Genomic DNA, 19,467 nt, shown 5'->3' with positions numbered 1-19,467 from the left:
TGGGTTGTCTTTTTGTTTTGTTGATGGTTTCCTTTGCCTTGCAGAAGCTTTTCAGTCTGATGTAGTCCCATTTGTTTATTTTTTCTTTTGTTTCCCATGCCTGAGTAGACATGATATTTGAAAAGATGCTGCTAAGACCCATGTCAAAGAGTATACTGCCTATATTTTCTTCTAGGAGTTATATGGTTTCAGGTCTTACATTCAACTCTCTAATCCATTTTGAGTTTAATTTTTGTGTAGGGTGTAAGATAATGGTCTACTTTCATTCTTTTGCATGTGGCTGTCCAGTTTGCCCAGCACCATTTGTTGAAGAGAATTTCCTTTCTCCATTGTATGTTCTTGGCTCCTTTGTCAAAAATTAACTGTCCACAGATGTGTGGTTTTATTTCTGGGCTTTCAGTTCTGTTACATTGATCTTTGTGTCTGTTTTTGTGCCAGTACTGTGCTATTTTGATTGTTATAGCTTTGTAGTATTTTTTGAAGTCAGGGATTGTGATGCCTCTAGCTTTGTTCTTTTTTCTCAGGATTGCTTTGGCTATTCGAGGTCTTTTGTTGTTCTGTATAAATTTTAGGATTCTTTGTTCTGTTTCTGTGAAGAATGTCATTGGGATTCTGATTGGGGTTGCATTGAATCTATAGATTGCTTTAGGTAGTATGGAGATTTTAACTATATTTATTCTTCCAATCTGTGAGCATGGAATATCTTTCCTTTTCTTTATATCTTCTTCACTTTCTTTCAACAATGTCTTATAGTTTTCAGTGTATAGGTCTTTCACCTCTTTGGTTACATTTATTCCTAGATATTTTATTCTTTTTGTTGCAATTGTAAATGGGATTGTATTCTTTACTTCTCTTTCTGCTAGTTTGTTATTAGTGTATAGAAATGCAACTGATTTTTGTAAGTTGATTTTGTACCCTGCAACTTTGCTGTAGCTGTTGATCATTTCTAATAGTTTTCTGATGGATTCTTTAGGGTTTTCTATATATAGAATCATGTCATCTATAAACAGTGAGAGTTTAATTTCTTCCTTTCCAATTTGGATTCCATTTATTTCTTTTTCTTGCCTAATTGCTCTGGCCAAAACCTCCAGTACTATGTTGAGGAGGAGTGGTGAGAGTGGGCACTCTTGTCTTGTTCCTGTTCTCAGAGGGATGGCTTTCAGTTTTTCACTGTTGAGTATGATGTTAGCTGTGGGTTTGTCATATATGGCCTTTATTATGTTGAGGTACTTTCCTTCTATACCCATTTTGTTGAAAGTTTTTATCATAAATGGATGTTGGATCTTATCAAATGCTTTCTCTCCGTCTATTGAGATGATCATGTGATTTTTATTCCTCTTTTTGTTAATGTGGTGTATCATGACGGATCATCAATCATCCGCATTGATTTGAGGATGTTGAACCATCCCTGTGTCCCTGGTACAAATCCCAATTGATCATGGTGTATGATCTTTCTAATGTGTTGCTGTATTCGGCTTGCCAATATTTTGTTGAGGATTTTTGCATCTATGTTCATCATCGACATTCGCCTGTATTTTCCTTCTTTATGCTGTCCTTGCCTGGTTTTGGTATCAGGATAGTGTTGGCCTCATAGAATGAGTTAGGAAGCATTCCGTCTTCTTCAATTTTTTAGAATAGTTTGAGAAGGATAGATATTAAGTCTCTGAATGTTTGGTAGAATTCTACAGAGAAGCCATCAGGCCCTGGACTTTTGTTTTGGGGGAGGTTTTGATGACTGTTTCAATCTCTTTACTTGTGATTGGTCTATTCAGATTCTCTTTTTCCTCTTGATTCAGTTTTGGAAGATTGTATGAGTCTAAGAATTTATCCATTTCTTCTAGCTTATCCAATTTGTGGGCATATAGTTTTTCATAGTATTCTCTTAGAATCCTTTGTATTTCTGTGGTATCTGTTGTAATTTGTCCTTTTTCCATTTCTAATTTTATTTATTTGAGCCTTCTCTTTTTTTCTTAGGGAGTCTGGCTAAGGGTTTGTCAATTCTGTTTATCTTCTCAAAGAACAAGCTCCCTCTTTCATTGATCCTTTCTACTGTGTTTTTTTGTTTTGTTTTAAAATTTCTTTTTTTCTTTTTTTTTTTTGTGAGGGAGATCAGCCCTGAGCTAACCTCCATGCTAATCCTCCTCTTTTTTTGCTGAGGAAGACTGGCTCTGAGCTAACATCTATTGCCAATCCTCCTCCTTTTTTTTCTTCCCCAAAGCCCCAGTAGATGGATAGTTGTATGTCATAATTGCACATCATTCTAGTTGCTGTATGTGGGATGCGGCCTCAGCATGGCCTGAGAAGCGGTGCGTCGGTGTGCGCCCGGAATCTGAACCCCGGGCCGCCGGTAGCGGAGTGCGCGCACTTAACTGCTAAGCCACTGGGCCGGCCCTCTACTGTGTTTTCAAGTCTCTATTTCATTTATTTCTGCTCTAATTTTTAGTATTTCCCTCCTTCTGCTGACTTTGGGCATTGTTTCTTCTTTTTTTTCTAGTTCTGTTAGGTGTAGTTTAAGATTGCTTATTTGAGATTTTCCTTGTTTGTTGAGGTGGGCCTGTATTTCTATGGGTTTCCCTCTTTGATCTGCTTTTTCTGCATCTCATAAGAGTCGGTATGATGTATTTTCATTTTCATTTGTCTCTAGGTATTTTTTAATTTCTCCTTTGATTTAGTCATTGATCCAGTGGTTGTTGAGTAGCATGTTGTTTAGTCTCCACATGTTTGTGACTTTCCTACCTTTTTTCTTGTAGTTGGTTTCTAGTTTCATAGCATTGTGGTTAGAAAAGATGCTTATTATGATTTCAATCTTCTTAAATTTATTGAAGCTTGCCTTGTTTCCCAACATATGGTCTGTCTTTGAGAATGTTCCATGTACACTTGAGAAGAATGTGTATTCTGCTATTTTTGGATGGAATGTTCTATATATATCTATTAAGTCCATCTTCTCAAGCGTTTCATTTAAATCTGCTATTTTCTTGTTGACTTTCTGTCTGGATGATTTATCCATTGATGTAAGTAAGGGTCTTGAGTTCCCCTACTATTATTGTGTTGCTGTTAATTTCTCTCTTTAGGTCTGTTAATAGTTGCTTTGTATACTTTGGTGCTCCTGTGTTAGGTGCATATATATTCATAAATGTTATGTCCTCTTGGTGGAAAATCCCTTTTATCATTATATACTGCTCCTCTTTGTTTCTCATTTCTTTTTTATCTTGAAGTCTGCTTTGTCTGATATAAGTATGGCAACACCTGCTTTCTTTTGTTTGCCATTTGGTTGGAGTATTGTCTTCAATCCCTTCACTCTGAGCCTATGGTTGTCTTTAGAGCTGAGATGTGCTTCCTGGAGGCAGCATATTGTTGAGTCTTGTTTTTTAATCCATCCAGCTACTCTGTGTCTTTTGATTGGAGAGTTCAATCCGTTTACATTTAGAGTGATTATTGATATCTGAGGGCTTAATACTACCGTTTTATCTCTTGTTTTCTGGTTGTTCTATATTTCCATTGTTTCTCTTTCTTTGTATTTTTGACTACCTTTTCATTTTGGTGGTTTTCTCTTTTTTTATGAATTGTGGCTCTGCTCTGATTTTTTGTTTAGTGGTTACGTGAGGTTTGTATAAAAGATCTCGTAGATGAGATAGTCCATTTTCTGATAGCCTCTTTACTGCATTAGCCTAAGCAGGTTCCATCCCTTTCCTCTTCCCCTTCTGAGTTAGTGTTGTCAAATTACTCTGTTTTGTTTTGTGAGTTTGTAACTAAGTTGAAGTGTTTATAGTTACTTTTGAATCTTTCCTTCCCTTTATCTTTTTTTTTGTGTGTGTGTGTGTGTGTGTGTGTGTGAGGAGATCAGCCCTGTGCTAACATCCGCCAATCCTCCTCTTTTTTTTTTTTTTTTTTTTTTGCTGAGGAAGACGGCCCTGGGCTAACATCTGTGCCCATCCTCCTCCACTTTATATGGGACGCCGCCACAGCATGGCTTGCCAAGCAGTGCGTCGGTGCGCGCCCAGGATCCGAACCAGCGAACCCCGGGCCGCCGCAGCGGAGCGCGCGCACTCAACCGCTTGCACCACCGGGCCGGCCCCCCCTTTATCTTTTAAGTTATAATTATTTGCTACCCTATTCTGAAAGAGAGCTGCAGTTTTCTGATTTTGTCCATCTATTTATCTCCTTGCTCAAAGCTTTGTAGACCTTTGCCTTTTTGTTTCAGGTATGAGGGCTTCCTTCATCATTTCTTGTAAGGGAGGTCTAGTGGTGATGAACTCCCTCAACTTTTCTTTATCTGGGAAAGTTTTTATTTCTCCATCGTATCTGAAGGATAGCTTCACTTGATAGAGTATTCTTGGCTGAAAGTTTTTGTCTTTCAGTATTTTGAGTATGTCATCCCATTCTTCCTAACCTGTAAGGTTTCTACTGAGAAATCTGCTGAAAGCCTGATGGGGTTTCCTTTGTAGTTTATTTTCTTCCTCCTTGCTGCCTTTAATATTTTTTCTTTGTCATTGACTTTTGCCAATTTTACTATTATATGCCTCAGAGAAGGTCTTTTAGCATTGATGTAATTAGGAGTTCTATAGGCTTCATGTATTTGTAAGTCCGATTCCTTCTGCAGGTTTGGGAAGTTCTCAGCTATTATTTCTTCGAACAAGCTCTCTGTTCCTGTCTCCCCCACTTCTCCCTCTGGAATACGTATAATCTTTATGTTGCTTTTCCTAGTTGAGTTGGATATTTCTCAAAGAATTCCTTCATTTTTTAAAAATCTTAGTTCTCTCTCCTCCTCCACCTGAAGCATTTCTATATTTCTATCTTCTAAATCACTAATTCTGTCCTCCATAATGTCAGCTCTATTTTTTAAGGATCCTGGATTTTTTTTCATCTCATTAATTATAGTTCTTCATATCCAGAATTTCTGCTTGTTTTTTTTTTTTTTTTATAGTTTCAATCTCTTTGGTGAAGTGTTCCTTCTTCTCATTAATTTTATTCCTGAGCTCATTGAACTGTCTTTCTGAGTTGCTTTATGACAGCTATTTTGAATTCTCTGTCATTTACACTGTAAATTTCTGTGACTTCAGGGTTGGATTGTGGAAACTTGTCATTTTCCTTCTGCTCTGAATTGTTGCTGTAGTTTCTCATGGTGTTTGATTAACTAATCATTTGCCAGAGCATCTGTGGTAGTATCAGGTCGCAGATTCCACCTGCTACCACTGGGGGGAAGCAGGAGTTGTGTTTCTGATCCCACCCTGTCTGCTGGAAGTTGTGGGGGTGCGGTGGGCGGTCCCACCCACCGAGAAAGCATTCACGTGCACGTACATCTGCTGCTGCCTCTTCTTACAGTTGCGCCAGCCGCTGTGCTTAGTGAGTGACGCATCTTCATGGGGTCTGAGCCTGGGCCACTTGTTGGGATTGCAGCGGTATGGTGGGCTTTCCCACCAGCCAGGAAAGTGTTTGCACACGGGCTCAGGGTTGCCGCTGCCTCTTCTTACAGTTGTGCCGAGGCGTGTTCCCACTTGCAGGATGGCAGTGGTACTGTGGTCACTCTCAGCTGGGAAAGCATTCATGCGCAGGCACAGGGCTGCAGGGAAAGGGTCAGGGAGTGCTCACCTATCTCCACTACTTCCTGGAGGCCTAGTCCATCCATGTTCAGATGTATAGCTGTGTGGGTCTCTCAGGCATCCTGTTGTGCTGTGTGGGTATCCTCTGCTGATCAATGAATGTCCATTTAGTTGTAGTTCAAAGGGGGAGAGATAAACAGAACAGCTCCCTCTGCCATGTTGCTGATGTCACTCCTGTATTTGATATTTTGAAATAAGTGCAAAATGGATGGATTTGTATATATGCATAGAATCCCCATGAATAAGAGAGCTACAAATGCAGACTGACACAGGTGTGTTGTATTGGAGTTCAGATACAATTTATGACATTACCTCCCATTAATAATTTTCTGAAATGGTGAACAGCTCTTGGTAAAGTTCCAGAATGAAGCAAAGCACAATCCTCTCTCAAATTTTCATAGTAGTTACATTCTTGGAAAATTCAACAGCAAAAATGTACTCTGTGCTTGTATGTCAAATAGAGTTAGGTTCTAGACTCAAAATGATTCTAAGCATATTTTTCACCTACCTGAATGTCTGGCAGGAAGAGGAAAGTCTTTACTGTGTGGGAATTGCAGGAGTTCTGCCTCTACTCCTATTCCCATCATCGTGGTGACAAAACTCACCTACAAATTTCCACCATGCTCACTGGGGGAAGAGGGAGACATCTATGGAGAACTACAGATTCTGATACTTTTGTTTTCACAAAGCTTTCCTTATATGAGATTAAGCAAAAATTCTGACTTGTTGAATAAAGAACTAGAGTTTGGGTCCTGAGATTTGCATAATTTATATACAATTGATTTTTTTTAATTGATTTTTTTGACCACTTTATTACATTGGTAACAATAGATTGTCTGAAGTCTGTTCTCACTCTTAAAAATAAAATAAGCTTTCCATCTTCCCAATCACTGGTCCCCAAGCATGATTTGGGCCTTTGCTGAAAACCTTTTCTCCTTCTACCTGTTCACAGCCTGTTCAAAAACTATAATTTTTCACAATCAGCACAACCTCAAGTCCTCTTTCAGAAAATATTTGAAATAACTTCTTTTATTCATTTAGTTTTTGATGAAGATACAGAAGGAATGAGTTGAGAGCTCTATTTAAGACTGTGATAAAATTAGAGAAATTCCAGACCACTTTAGTTATCAGTGATTATTTCTCCTCCCATCTCCTAGACTATATGGTATTTATTTTCTGTACCATTCATTCATTCATTCCTTCAGTGTTTATTGAGCTTTCACTTAGTTCCAGATACTGTGAAGGGGTAGAGGATGCAAAGAGGACTAAGACATGTTTCTTGACCTTAAGTTGCTGAAAGTCCAGCCAGGGGACAGACATATACACTTAATAACAACTGTTAGTGGTAGAAATCAGTCTGGTTTGCATCATCTTCTAGAGCTTGAGGGAAGGTCTGGGATGGGGATAACAGCCTCTAATGCATAAGCTTATGTTAAGTTTATACAGTCCTCTTATGACAATAACCGATATCTCATAATAAGCAATACAAAAATCAAGAGTGACTAAAGAATCTTTTTATGTATCAGCCCATGATAGGCAGGAAGAGTTACTATTAGAAGTAGGAGAGGAAGCCTGTGTATTAGTTCTTTCATCATGAGCTTTCATACAGTTTGTGTGTTTGTGTCTTGGTAAGGTCAATAAGGCTCACATAATTGTCATATCAAATGGAGGTTAAAAAATCTTTAGTTGAACTAACTGCCGCATTCTACCATTATTGATCACTCTGTTATTCATGAAACTCTTTTTTTCTTGGCTTTTCTGATATCATTCTCTCTTGATTTTTTCTTCTATCTTTGATCAACTCTTAGCATTTTTGTTTCTTGATTCTTTTTTTATTTGCACCTTAAAGGTTGTTTTCCAGAGATTCCTTTTAGGCTCTATTATCACTTTCCACACTATCCAACTCCCTGGGTTTTCTTATTCAAACCCATGACTTCAGCTGTTGACTCTCATCCATATTCCCATCCCAAACCTTTCCCCTGAGCTCCAGATCCTGTTTGATCTATAAGATGAGTGGTTAAGTGAAAAAAGCAAGTTGAAGATCAATATGATCATATTTATGTATGGAAAAACAAAAGATATATATGTGTGTGTGTGTCTGTGTATGTGTCTGTGTGTATGAAAATGCATAGAAATATTGCTGGAATGGTGACAACAAACTGTTGACAGTGGTTACTTCTGGGGCAGAGGGGAGTGAGAGTGCTAGGTGGGGGTGGGAGGAAAGGTAGATTTTCATGTTCGCTGCTTATATTTTTGTATTATTTGAATCTTATACTAAAGAACATATTCATATATTATTTATTTAATTTAAGAAACATTAAAGACAAAAAGTATTTAAAAAGAAAGTCTGTAGAAAGAAAGTCTGTAGAAGTGTTATATGCTAACATAAATGCTAGCATATGTTTTTATAGTTTTTATACTATCGATGTGCACATTTGTTTCTGCCTTATCTCAACCTGGTCATTAAAAACATAAGTGTGTTCTTTTCAGTGTTTGGATTGCTTTGTTAAATAAAAGCCAGAAAAAATAACAATTTTATAGTAATTGAAATGTTATCCAACTATATATCATTTACTTTATTGTAAATATTGATGGACATTAATTAAGAAATAACTTTATGTTCTTCTTATAAAGCACTATAATATGAATATAAAATATGAATGTATTACAACCAAACTAACTAGCAAATAATCTTTATTCCATAATTAGAATCATGTTGCAAACAATTGGATATTGCTGACTCAATGGAACCAAGATTGAACAAAATGGAATTTATAGAAGTAAGAAGTTATGTTTTTCATTATTTGAATCAAATTATTTTCCCAGTTTCAATTGTCTTTTGGTGGCTGTCACACATACATTAACTTAGAATTAAATTAAATTAAAGCATAACAACTTATTTTATCAATTCTTTTTTTTTTTTTTAAAGATTTTATTTATTTATTTTCCCCCCAAAGCCCCAGTAGATAGTTGTATGTCATAGCTGCACATCCTTCTAGCTGCTGCATGTGGGACACGGCCCCAGCATGGCCGGAGAAGCAGTGCGTCAGTGCGTGCCCGGGATCTGAACCCCGGGCCGCCAGCAGCGGAGCACGCACTTAACCGCTAAGCCACGGGGCCGGCCCATATTTTATCAATTCTAAGATGAACACTTTAAAATATTTTAACCTTTCTGAAATTAGGTTACATCTTATCATAAAAGGCATCTTACAATTTCTTTCAATCAGTGGTACTCATAATGTGAAGGTGTGAAAAACTTGCACTGACACTTTCGGGTAAGATCAAGAAAAATCAGGTTCTTATACTCAGTGAAATCTGCTTATACAAATAATAATCAGATCTAAAACTTACAAAAGATTTCCTCTAGGCCAGGCACTATTCTAAGCTGTCCATATATTAACTCAGGTAATCCTCTCAGCAATCATTATTCCTGCTTTTATAGATGAAGACACTGAGGTGCAGAAAGGTTAAATAACTTGCCCAAGGTCTCACAATTAGTGGAGCTGGGGAAATTTGTATTTGGCAGTTTGTTTTCAAAGTCTACATAATATTGCATCTGAGAAAGTATGATTCTATTGCAATGGAATATGCAAAAGGAGCAATTTAATCTACCAGAGTCCTAAGTCTTCTATAGCTTGCTTTTATCTTTTTTCACATCTTTCCTCTAATTCCTCTTGTTTTTCTCTGAGTCCCAGAGTCAAGGAAACTTTCTCCTTTTTCTCTCCTACACCCTTGCTCCATTGATGACTATGCACTATATACAATTTTAAGGTTTTATATGAAGGATTTCTGGAATCCTTCTTGAAATGATTGCCATATGGATAAGAATTTGGCAATCCTGCCTCAGCTATCTTCTGTGTTTTCTTAAATTCTGTATTTGTCTATTGGGCATCCATTAATCACAGGGCCAGACTAATGGCCAAAGTTACTTATATCTCTTTTTTGATCCACAGCCCATACTCTGAACCACCTCCTTATCTAAATCTCACTCAACAAGCCAATATTTCTCCTGCCCTAAATCAACCCAAGGCCAGGTCTAGACAACTAGGGACAGCTGCTATGTACCAAAGTCCACTGGAGTTATTCAAGCTAGCCAGTCCTAAGCTGTTTACCCTGCCCTGCCTTGCCTTTCTTGAGAAAACCGCAATAAAGGCTCTGGCCTAGGCTTTCCGCTTACTCCTGTGTCTGCCTCCTGACCAAAACCTGGTGCTTCCCCGGTGGCTTTGCATGGCGTGGCATGCTCCCTTCTCTTGGAAACTATAAGTAATAAAAATCTTCTTTCAATGACATTAGCCTCTCCATGTCATCACTGAGTCATCTCCATAAATTAAAATTCTGTGGGTACAAATGAGACAGGTTACTCAGAGAAAAATATGCAGAAGAATAAACTATAGTATTCAAATGGTTCAGAAAAAGTCAAGGCTTTATCACTTTAACGTAGTAGTGAACATAACTTATATTTCTTTGCAAGACACTGATTCTAGGTGCTAACTTGCCCTTTTATCTTATACTAGTTTCCCTAAAAGTGGGCAATTTAGAAAATTTTCTTATTTTTTAAAATATAAAAGTAACATATGATTTTATGATATGTGAATTATATCTCGATAAGAAAGTAATATAGATTCATTTTAGAAAATTAAAAATAGGGAAGTATAAAGAATAAAAAATTTTAATCCGTAATTCATTTTAGTGGCTACATAATATTCCATTATATGGTTGTGTTATAATTTAATCATTTCTTTACTGTTGGACATTTACTTTCTCATTTCTCATTATAAATATGATAGGATTAATATTTACATATAAATCTTTGTTTACAGCTCGATATGGACTGAATTGTGACTTCCAAAATTCATATATTTGAATCCCTAACCCCTACTGTGATTTTATTAGGAGATAGGGCTTTTAGGAGGTAATTAAGGTTAAATGAAGTCATAAAGGTGGAGTCCTAATCCAATAGGATTCATGACCTTATAAGAAGAGAAAGAGAGACAGCCCTCTTTCTTTCTCTCTACATGCATGCACTGAGGAAAGGTGAGAAGATACGGTGAGAAGGCAGCCATTTGTAACCTAAGGAGAGAGCCTTCACCAGACATCAACCCTGCTGGCACCTTGATCTTGGACTTTTTAGCCTCCAGAACTATAAGAAAATAAATTTCTGTTGTTTAAGCCACCCAGTCTATGGTATTTATTATGGCAGTCTGAGCTTACTAAGACACAGCTCTAGTAATTTCCTTAGAATAGATTCCCAGAGGGAATTACTAGGTCAAAGAATAAACAGTGGAAGGATTTGGGTATCTATTGTAAAATTGTGCTGATTGTACTGATTTATTCTCCCACCAGCAATGTATGAGAGCTTTCAAAGCACCATATTCTCACCAACAGTAGGCATTATTGAATATAAGAAATCTCTACAAATTTTTTTCCCCATTTACTTATTTATTTACTTATTTTTGTTGAGATATAACTCACATATAACAAAGTCTAAGTTTAAGGTGTACAACACGTCGTTTTGATACATTTACATGTTACAAAATGATTACCACGTAGTATTAGCTAACATCTCCATCACATCACATAATTACCATTTTTGTGTGTGTGTGGTGAGAACATTTAAGATCTAGTCTCTTGGCAACTTTGAAGTATATAGTACAGTATTGTTGACTATACTCACTATGCTGTGCATTAGATCTCCAGGACTTACTCATCTTATAACTGGAAGTTTGTACCCTTTGATTAACATCTCCCCATTTCCCCCACCTCCAGCCCCCAGAAACAACCATTCTACTCTCTGCTTCTACAAGTTTGACTTTTTAGATTCCTCATATAAGTGAGATCATACAGTATTTGTCGTTGTCTGTCTGATTTATTTCACTTAGCTTAATGCCCTCAAGGTCCATCTTTGTTGTTGCAAATGGCAAAATTTCCTTCTTTTTTATGGTTAAATAACATTCTATTGTCTATATATACTACATCTTCTTTATCCATTCATCTGTTTACAGACACTTAAGTTGTTTCCATATCTTGGCTATTGTGAATAATGCTGCAATAAACATGGGAGTGCAGATAACTCTTCAAGATCCTGTTTTCATTTCCTTTGGATATATACCCAGAAGTGGAATTGGTAGTTCTATTTTTAATTTTTTTTCTTTTTTTTTTTTTTGGTGAGGAAGATTCACCCTGAAGTAACCATCTGTGCCAGTCTTTCTCTATTTTATATGGGGGTTGCTACCATGCATGGCTGATGAGTGGTGTAGTTCCACACCCAGGATCAGAACCTACAAACCAGGGCCCCCAAAGCAGAGCATGCCGAACTTGAACCACTATGCCACGTGGCCAGCACCTCTATTTTTAATTTTTTGAGGAGCCTCTACACTGTTTTCTTTGTGTGTATGTGTGTGTGTTTATTGTGAGAGCTGAGCATCCCATTTTAGACTTTCTTTTCTTTTCTTTATTGAGGTAACATTGGTTTATAACATTATATAAATTTCAGGTGTACATCATTATATTTCGACTTCTGTATAGACTACATCATGTTCAGTACCAAAAGTCTAGTTGCCATCCTATGCCGTACACATGTGCCCTTTTACCCCTTTCGCCCTCCCCCCACCCCTTCCCCTATGGTGACCGTCAATCTGTTCTCTGTATCCATGTGTTTGTTTGTTTGTTTGTCTTCCACATATGAGTGAAATCATATGGCATTTGACTTTCTCCATCTGACTTATTTCACTTAGCGTAACACCCTCAAGGTCCATCTGTGTTGTCACAATTGGCAAGGTTTCATCTTTTTTATGGCTTGGTAGTATTCCATATATACCTCATCTTTTTTATCCATTCATTCATTGATGGGCAGTTAGGTTGTTTCCAAGTCTTGGCTATTTTGAATAATGCCACAGTGAACATAGAGGTGCATATATCTTTCGAATTAGTGTTTTCATGTTCTTTGGATAAATACCCAGATGTGGAAGAGCTGGATCATATGATATTTCTTTTTTTTTTTTTTTTGCACATAGTCTACTATTTACTAAAAAATATATATCAATTGCAAACTTTGATAACATAATTGTTAAGTAATGAACTATTTGCAGTGCACTTAACTGATTGCTACACATTATTGTGTAGTGATATTTCTATTTTTAATTTTTTGAGGACTCTCCATACTGTTTTCCATAGTGTCTGCACCAATATACATTCCCACCAGCAGTGTACAAGGGTTCCCTTTTCTCCACATCCTCTCCAACACATGTTATTTCTTGTCTTTTTAATAATAGCCATTCTAATGGGCCTGAGGTGATGTCTCATTGTGGCTTTGGTTTGAATTTCCCTAATAATTAGTGATGTTGAACATCTTTTCATGTGCCTGTTGGCTAACTGTATGTTGTCTTTGGAAAAATATCTGTTCGGATCCCCTGCCCATTTTTTGATCAGATGGTTTTTTTTTGTTATTGCTGAGTTATATGAGTTCTTCATATATTTTGGAGATTAACCCCTTATCGGATATATGATTTGCAAATATCTTCTCCCAATTGGTAAGTCAACTTTTTGTTTTGCTGATGGTTTCCTTTGCCAAACAGAAGCTTTTAGTTTGTTTTCCCATTTGTTTATTTTTTCTTTTGAAGAGACCTCTGCAATTTGATAGCATTTTGTTTTTTAACTTTTATCTTTTTGATTATTAGTGAGATTAAACATTTTTCTATGTAATTTTAAAATTTCTTCTTGTGTGGATTGTCTGTTTACATTCTTTGCCCATATTACTTATTGATATTTATTTTTTCTTATGGAATTGTAAATGCTCTTTATATATTAAAGACATTAACATTTGTGATTGTAGATTGTATGTATTTTTCAAGGTTTCTCAATTGTTTAGAGATTTTTAAAGGTGTTTTCTAACTTACAGAAATTTTTGTTAATTTTTATGTAAACAAATCTATTGGATTTTTTTTGAGGTCATTTCCATTTCTCTGATGCTCAGAAGGTTTTCTGCTTCCCAAGATCAGCTAAATAAATATTCAGCTATATTTTTCTAGCTCTTTTTATGTTTTAATATTAATTTCAAAATTATTTTGATAAATAATGAAGTGAGAATCTAATTTTGTTTTTACCCTAAAATGACTAGCCAAATATACTACTTTATTTATTAAACAAACATTTTGTTTACAAGTAGATAATTTTCCAAATGAAATTTCTTCTGCATCATTACTTTCCTTCTTTCCAATGGAAAATAAAAGTAAAACATTTTACAAAATTTGAATGACTGAAATTTTTTCGTGCCCATGTAAATCTAATTTTGCCAGAAAGAAGAGTATTCTCTCTGACATGAATTTCCTCAAAAATGTGTATATTTTAATGCATGGACCATTCTCCTGTTGGTATCAGGTAAATCAAAATCAGAAGGATGGAAAAGAGGCTTTTTTTTTTTAAACATTATTAATTTAGTTTCTGCATTTATATGCCAAAATAGTTTATAATTTTATTTATTTATTTACTTTTTTCCCCCAAAGCCCCAGTACACAGTTGTATGTCATAGCTGCACATCCTTCTAGTTGCTGTATGTGGGACGCGGCCTCAGCATGGCCGGAGAAGCGGTGCGTCGGTGCGCACCCAGGATCCGAACCTGGCTCGCCAGCAGTGGAGTGCCCGCACTTAACCGCTAAGCCACGGAGCCGGCCTCAAGAGGCTTTCTTTTTACTTTAGCAAACTCAGCTGCAAAAAGCACAGCACAATTTTCAGTAAAAGTCTTTTCAATCTTTGCCAGATAAATTAGAAATGGTGAGAAAATCCTAGTTCCATGTGGTCTCTTATTACTTTGCTTGCTGTTGACAAAGCTGTCACCCTTTCATTGTCTTTTCATATTTTGGGGGAAAGGCAATTCAATTTGCAAGACTAAAACGAAAAGATAAAGCATGATGTGACTTCTTACCCTTGTTCAACTGAGAATAAATTTATCCCAGAGCCCCCATTTTACCCATGAATTGCCAAAAAAAAAAAAGTCATTGGAGTAAATTTTTAAAAATTGAGAACTATTATCAGAGTAATGTACAAATGAACTCTCAGTTCACATCACTGCCAACACTTGTTATTCTCTGTTTTGTTTTGTTTTGCTTTGTTTTTTGATTATAGCCATCCTGTGGGTATGAAGTGGTAGCTTATGGTGGTTTTGAAAAGCATTTCCCTGATGGCTAAAATGATATTAAGCATATTTTCATATGCTTATTGTCCATTTGTTTATCTTCTTTGGAAAAATGTCTACCTAAATCCTTTGACCATTTTTTAATTGGATTGTCTTTTTATTATTGGGTTATAAGAGTTCTTTGTATATTCTAGATATGATCCTTTGTCAAATATATAATTTGCAAATATTTTCTTCTATTCTGTTGGGTTATCTTTTCACTTTCTTGATGGTGTCCTTTTTTTTTGTGTGTGAGGAAGATCAGCCCTGAGCTAACATCCGTTGCCAATCCTCCTTTTTGCTGAGGAAGATTGGCCCTGGGCTAACATCTGTGCCCATCTTCCTCTACTTTATATGGGACACCACCACAGCATGGCTTGACAAGCGGTACATTGGTCTGCACCTGGGATCCGAATCTGCGAACCCCGGGCCACTGAAGCGGAGTGTGCAAACTTAACCACTATGCCACTGGGCCAGCCCTTTGATGCTGTCTTTTGAAGCAGGAAGTTTTTAATTTTGATGAAATCCAATGTATCTAATTTTTTCTTTTATTGCTTTTGCTTTTGGTGTCATATCTAAGAAACCATTGCCTAATTCAAGGTGATAAAGATAAAGTCCCAAGGTTTATAGTTTTAACTCTTACATATATGTCTATTTAAGTCTTTGATCCATTTTGAGTTCATTTTTGCGTAAGACGTGAAGCAGTAAAACTTTTTTTCAGTATTTGATAAGTCAAAGAGGTAAAAAATAAAGATATAAAGAACCTGTTATATTATCAATAAGACAAATAAATATGTTTTGAACTTCAATCCCTACAGTAACCCTGTTCCAGTGTTCAAGGAACATTGGTCAAAATTTATCATAAATAGACAACCAAGAAAACCTTAAAAGTTCCCACAACTAGAAATCTGACATGTTATATTTTCTAATCATTATGTAATAAAACTGGAAAATAATAAACAAACTTAAAAATTATTTAAACCCAACCATTTGGAAATTTAAAAAATACTCTCTTTAATAATTCTTGGGTCAAAATCTTATGTCTAATTTTATGGAATGCTACTAAATGTTTACACAGATGAAAAATTGTAGTCTTAAAACTTTTAAAAACGAGGTGGGGTGAGGAATTTTAAAAACACAGATAAGTATAAAAAGAGAATAACAATATATATATTCCCATAACCTAGAATTAATTCTTGTTAACACCTTGGCATATTTTTCTAAGGAAAAATTATCATGACCAAAAAAAGAATTCAAACAACACATAAAAGTACGAAGATGGGGATTTTAAAAATCACCATAAATTTCTTACTCGGAAATAACCATTTTTACCCTTAGGTGAACGCCATTTAAAACAGCTTTATATACAATGTCTCAATAGATAGATGGGCATATAGCAATGTAGATGATCATAAATTCTGTCATAAAATTTTAATTACTTAAAATATATTTAATTGTACTCGATTCCAACAGAAGAAACTAAAATAAAAATAAGGGGATTATTGAAATTGAACATATCTTCACAAAAGCTATTCTTTTTTTTTAAAGATTTTATTTTTTATTTTTTTTCCCCCAAAGCCCCACTAGATAGTTGTATGTCATAGCTGCACATCCTTCTAGTTGATGTATGTGGGACGCGGCCTCAGCATGGCCGGAGAAGCGGTGAGTCGGTGCGTGCCCGGGATCCGAACCCGGGCAGCCAGCAGGGGAGCGCGCGCACCCAACCGCTAAGCCAGGGGGCCAGCCCCACAAAAGCTATTCTAAAGTCATTCTAAGAAAAGATCATATGATGAAGATCAGAAAAGGTTGCAGTCATTATTTTTCCTAAAGCACATATTTCAATTATAGAAATAACAGCTGACACTCTACTATAAAAGATGAAGGTATTTAATATTTCCTCTTGTCTTCCTATCTTTTTTCCTTGTTGTATTTTCCAATTTTAATTAGTTATTTTGTAATTTTTATTTTATCCAGACTTACACTACTCATTTTCTTTTCCGTAATTACAGTTCCCATAGTTGATTACACTTAGTCTAATATTTAAATGGATTCGAGGTTTCACTTCCTGTCCTTTTACCACGGCTTTGCTCTTCCTGGGTTATTTGATTCATCTCTTAATTGGCTGAATTTATTGTAATGAAGGTTTTTTTTTTTTTGTGAGGAAGACCAGCCCTGAGCCAATTCTCCTTTTTTTGCTGAGGAAGAGTGGCCCTGGGCTAACATCCGTGCCCATCCATCTTCCTCCACTTTATATGGGATGCCGCCACAGCATGGCTTGACACGGGGTGTGTCTGTGCGCCCCCAGGATCCGAACCTGTGAACCCGGGGCTGCCACATCGGAGCACGCGCACTTAACCACTTTGCCACCGGGCCAGCCCCTGTAATGAAGTTTTTTAAAGAAGGTTATATGGGTGCTATATTTTCTGAGTTCTTTTACGTTGAAAGTGCCTGCATATTGCCTCTAAAACTATACCTTGGATGGGTGTACTGTAATTGGCTCACGTTTTCTTTTTACCTCAGAACAATATAGACATTGCTTAATTGTTTTCTGGTATTGAATGTTGTGAAGTCTGATGCCAGCTTTACTTTTTTTCTCCTTTATTCATTTTAATTAATTCAACAAATATATACATCTACATACATACCTATATACATACACACATATCATATATTCATGTGAATATGATATGTGATGAATATATGAATATAAGATATGTGTGTATATCCATATAATTAAAGGAGAAATGGGTAAGGGTAATGTATACCTAATAGTAGTTATAATACCTAATAATACTTGATTCAAACTCACTAGCATTCTACATAATACCTTTATAGATATAGATATATATATATGTGTGTGTATGTATATATATGTATATGTGTATAAATAAAATTTTGTTTTAATGGATGGTTGGGCTATTAATATCAGTTTTCCTGACATTGCCCAACTTCTCTACCTGAAAGGCAAACAGCACATATTCATGTACTTTCATTAGAGAGAGGAGCTGTTACATCAACAGAAACCAAGCAAGTATTTCTTGTGTAGAAATATTTATTGAAAATATTTAATTATTTGCTCAGTAAATCATTGAGCCATCCTATATGACATATGACATGGAAGTAGTGTTTGGAACACTTGCTTTTAAAGAGATTTGCTTTAAGGCTGTTTTGTCAGCACTTATTTAATGCAACTGGAAGAAAATGGAATTATAAATGTTGGGCTTAAAGTGAAGATAATACACACAGGTGCCACCCAGTGGAGATATTCTGCCATGCAGTTGCCCTCTGATCATTTGTAATGAGCAGTGTAATTAGCATTCGGGATGGAGCATGTTTGGAGAAAACGGAGTCATTTGGGTAATAATTAATATAGAGAAAAAGACAAATGGAGAGAATGAATTGTTACAGATGTCTCCATATGCATATCATTTTCCTAGTGTGTCTGTTTTCTGGTGGATAAATGAACAGGTGATGATCTTTTTGTTGACTGTAACCTCTCTCTCACTTTTCATCTGTTTTGTTCTAGTAAATGAAGACCAAAAGTAACTATTTTAGAGTATTTCCTTCTGGTTTCTTGGTTATTAAGTATATGCTGAATAGTTACTCTCTGTGCTAGAAGAGATGTCAAAATTAGAAGTTGTATTTCTCACCCTTAAGGACCAAATAATGCATTGTTGCATGGGAGTGTGCCTGTGGATATATGCAGGCATTTATGTTCATGTGGTCGGGGGAGTGTGAGTGTGTGTGTGTGTGGGGGGGGTGTGCATGCATGCATGCACATGCTGGATGGAACTGGAGTAGGATCCAGGAAATGGAAGGATCAAAATATAAGCAAATTAAGGACACACACCACGAAAGACAATTACAAAGCAATGAACGGGTGCAAAACATTATGAATTATTATATTCATTGCTGTCAAGGGATGCATAGTAAAAGAAAAATGAGACGTCAGTGGGGCAGGTTTCATGTAGGAAACTCCTTTGGTTGTCATGAGTTTTAAATTTCTCCAACCTAGGGGCTGGCCTGGAGGTGAAGTGGTTAAGTTCGCATGCTCTGCTTCAGCGGCCCAGGGTTCATAAGTTCAGATCCTGGGCGCGGACCTACACACTGTTCATCAAGCCATGCTGTGGCAGCATCCCGTATATAAAATAGAGGAAGATAGGCACAGATGTTAGCTCAGGGAAGAAGATTGGCAACAGATGTTAGCTCATGGCTAATCTCCCTTACCAAAAAAAAAAAAATTTCTTCCACCCTCCATAACTTGTATCTCCTTACTTTAAAAGGAACCTTAAGAGCAATGCTTTAAACACTTGTATCTCGACAGAAACAATTTAAAATGTAAAATGTAATGGTTTATTTAGATTTTTGTTTTGTTTTGTTTTATAAGTCAAATATTTAGACACATAAGAAATATGGGAGAGTGTCAGGCTTTTTTTTTTTTTTTTTTTAATTTTTTGTTTATTGCAGTAACTGTCAGGCTTATTTTAAATTCTCAGAACATTCTGGTTCCCAAAAGACAACTCATTCCAGGAGACAAAACTTACCATTTGTATCATTTTAACCCTGGTGCTGAGTTGTTCAAGTAGATATTGTGTTCCCTATACAAGTTTGAAAAGGAATAGAAGTCTTAACTCTTAGATTTCAGTGGGCTTCTGTTAGCAAAACTAACTGCATTGTCTTGTGTTCAGGCCAGGAGTA

At 36.2% G+C, this 19,467-nt stretch overlaps 1 protein-coding gene across 1 annotated transcript in view; it reads left to right on the top strand.

Annotated features, from left to right (window-relative positions):
- Window positions 1-19,467, top strand: part of EFCAB5 (EF-hand calcium binding domain 5) — a 114,310-nt gene that overhangs the window by 31,644 nt on the left and 63,199 nt on the right. Inside the window, exon 7 of the mRNA XM_087440690.1 lies at window positions 8,310-8,380. Within this exon, the coding sequence (XP_087296816.1) occupies window positions 8,310-8,380 (71 nt within the window). The remainder of the gene's footprint in view (window positions 1-8,309; window positions 8,381-19,467) is intronic.

The sequence above is a fragment of the Ceratotherium simum genome, chromosome 16, assembly GCF_057802395.1.
Source record: "Ceratotherium simum simum isolate JZ-2026a chromosome 16, ASM5780239v1, whole genome shotgun sequence".
NCBI classification, from domain to species: domain Eukaryota; kingdom Metazoa; phylum Chordata; class Mammalia; order Perissodactyla; family Rhinocerotidae; genus Ceratotherium; species Ceratotherium simum.
This window is presented reverse-complemented; position numbering and strand designations above follow the sequence as displayed.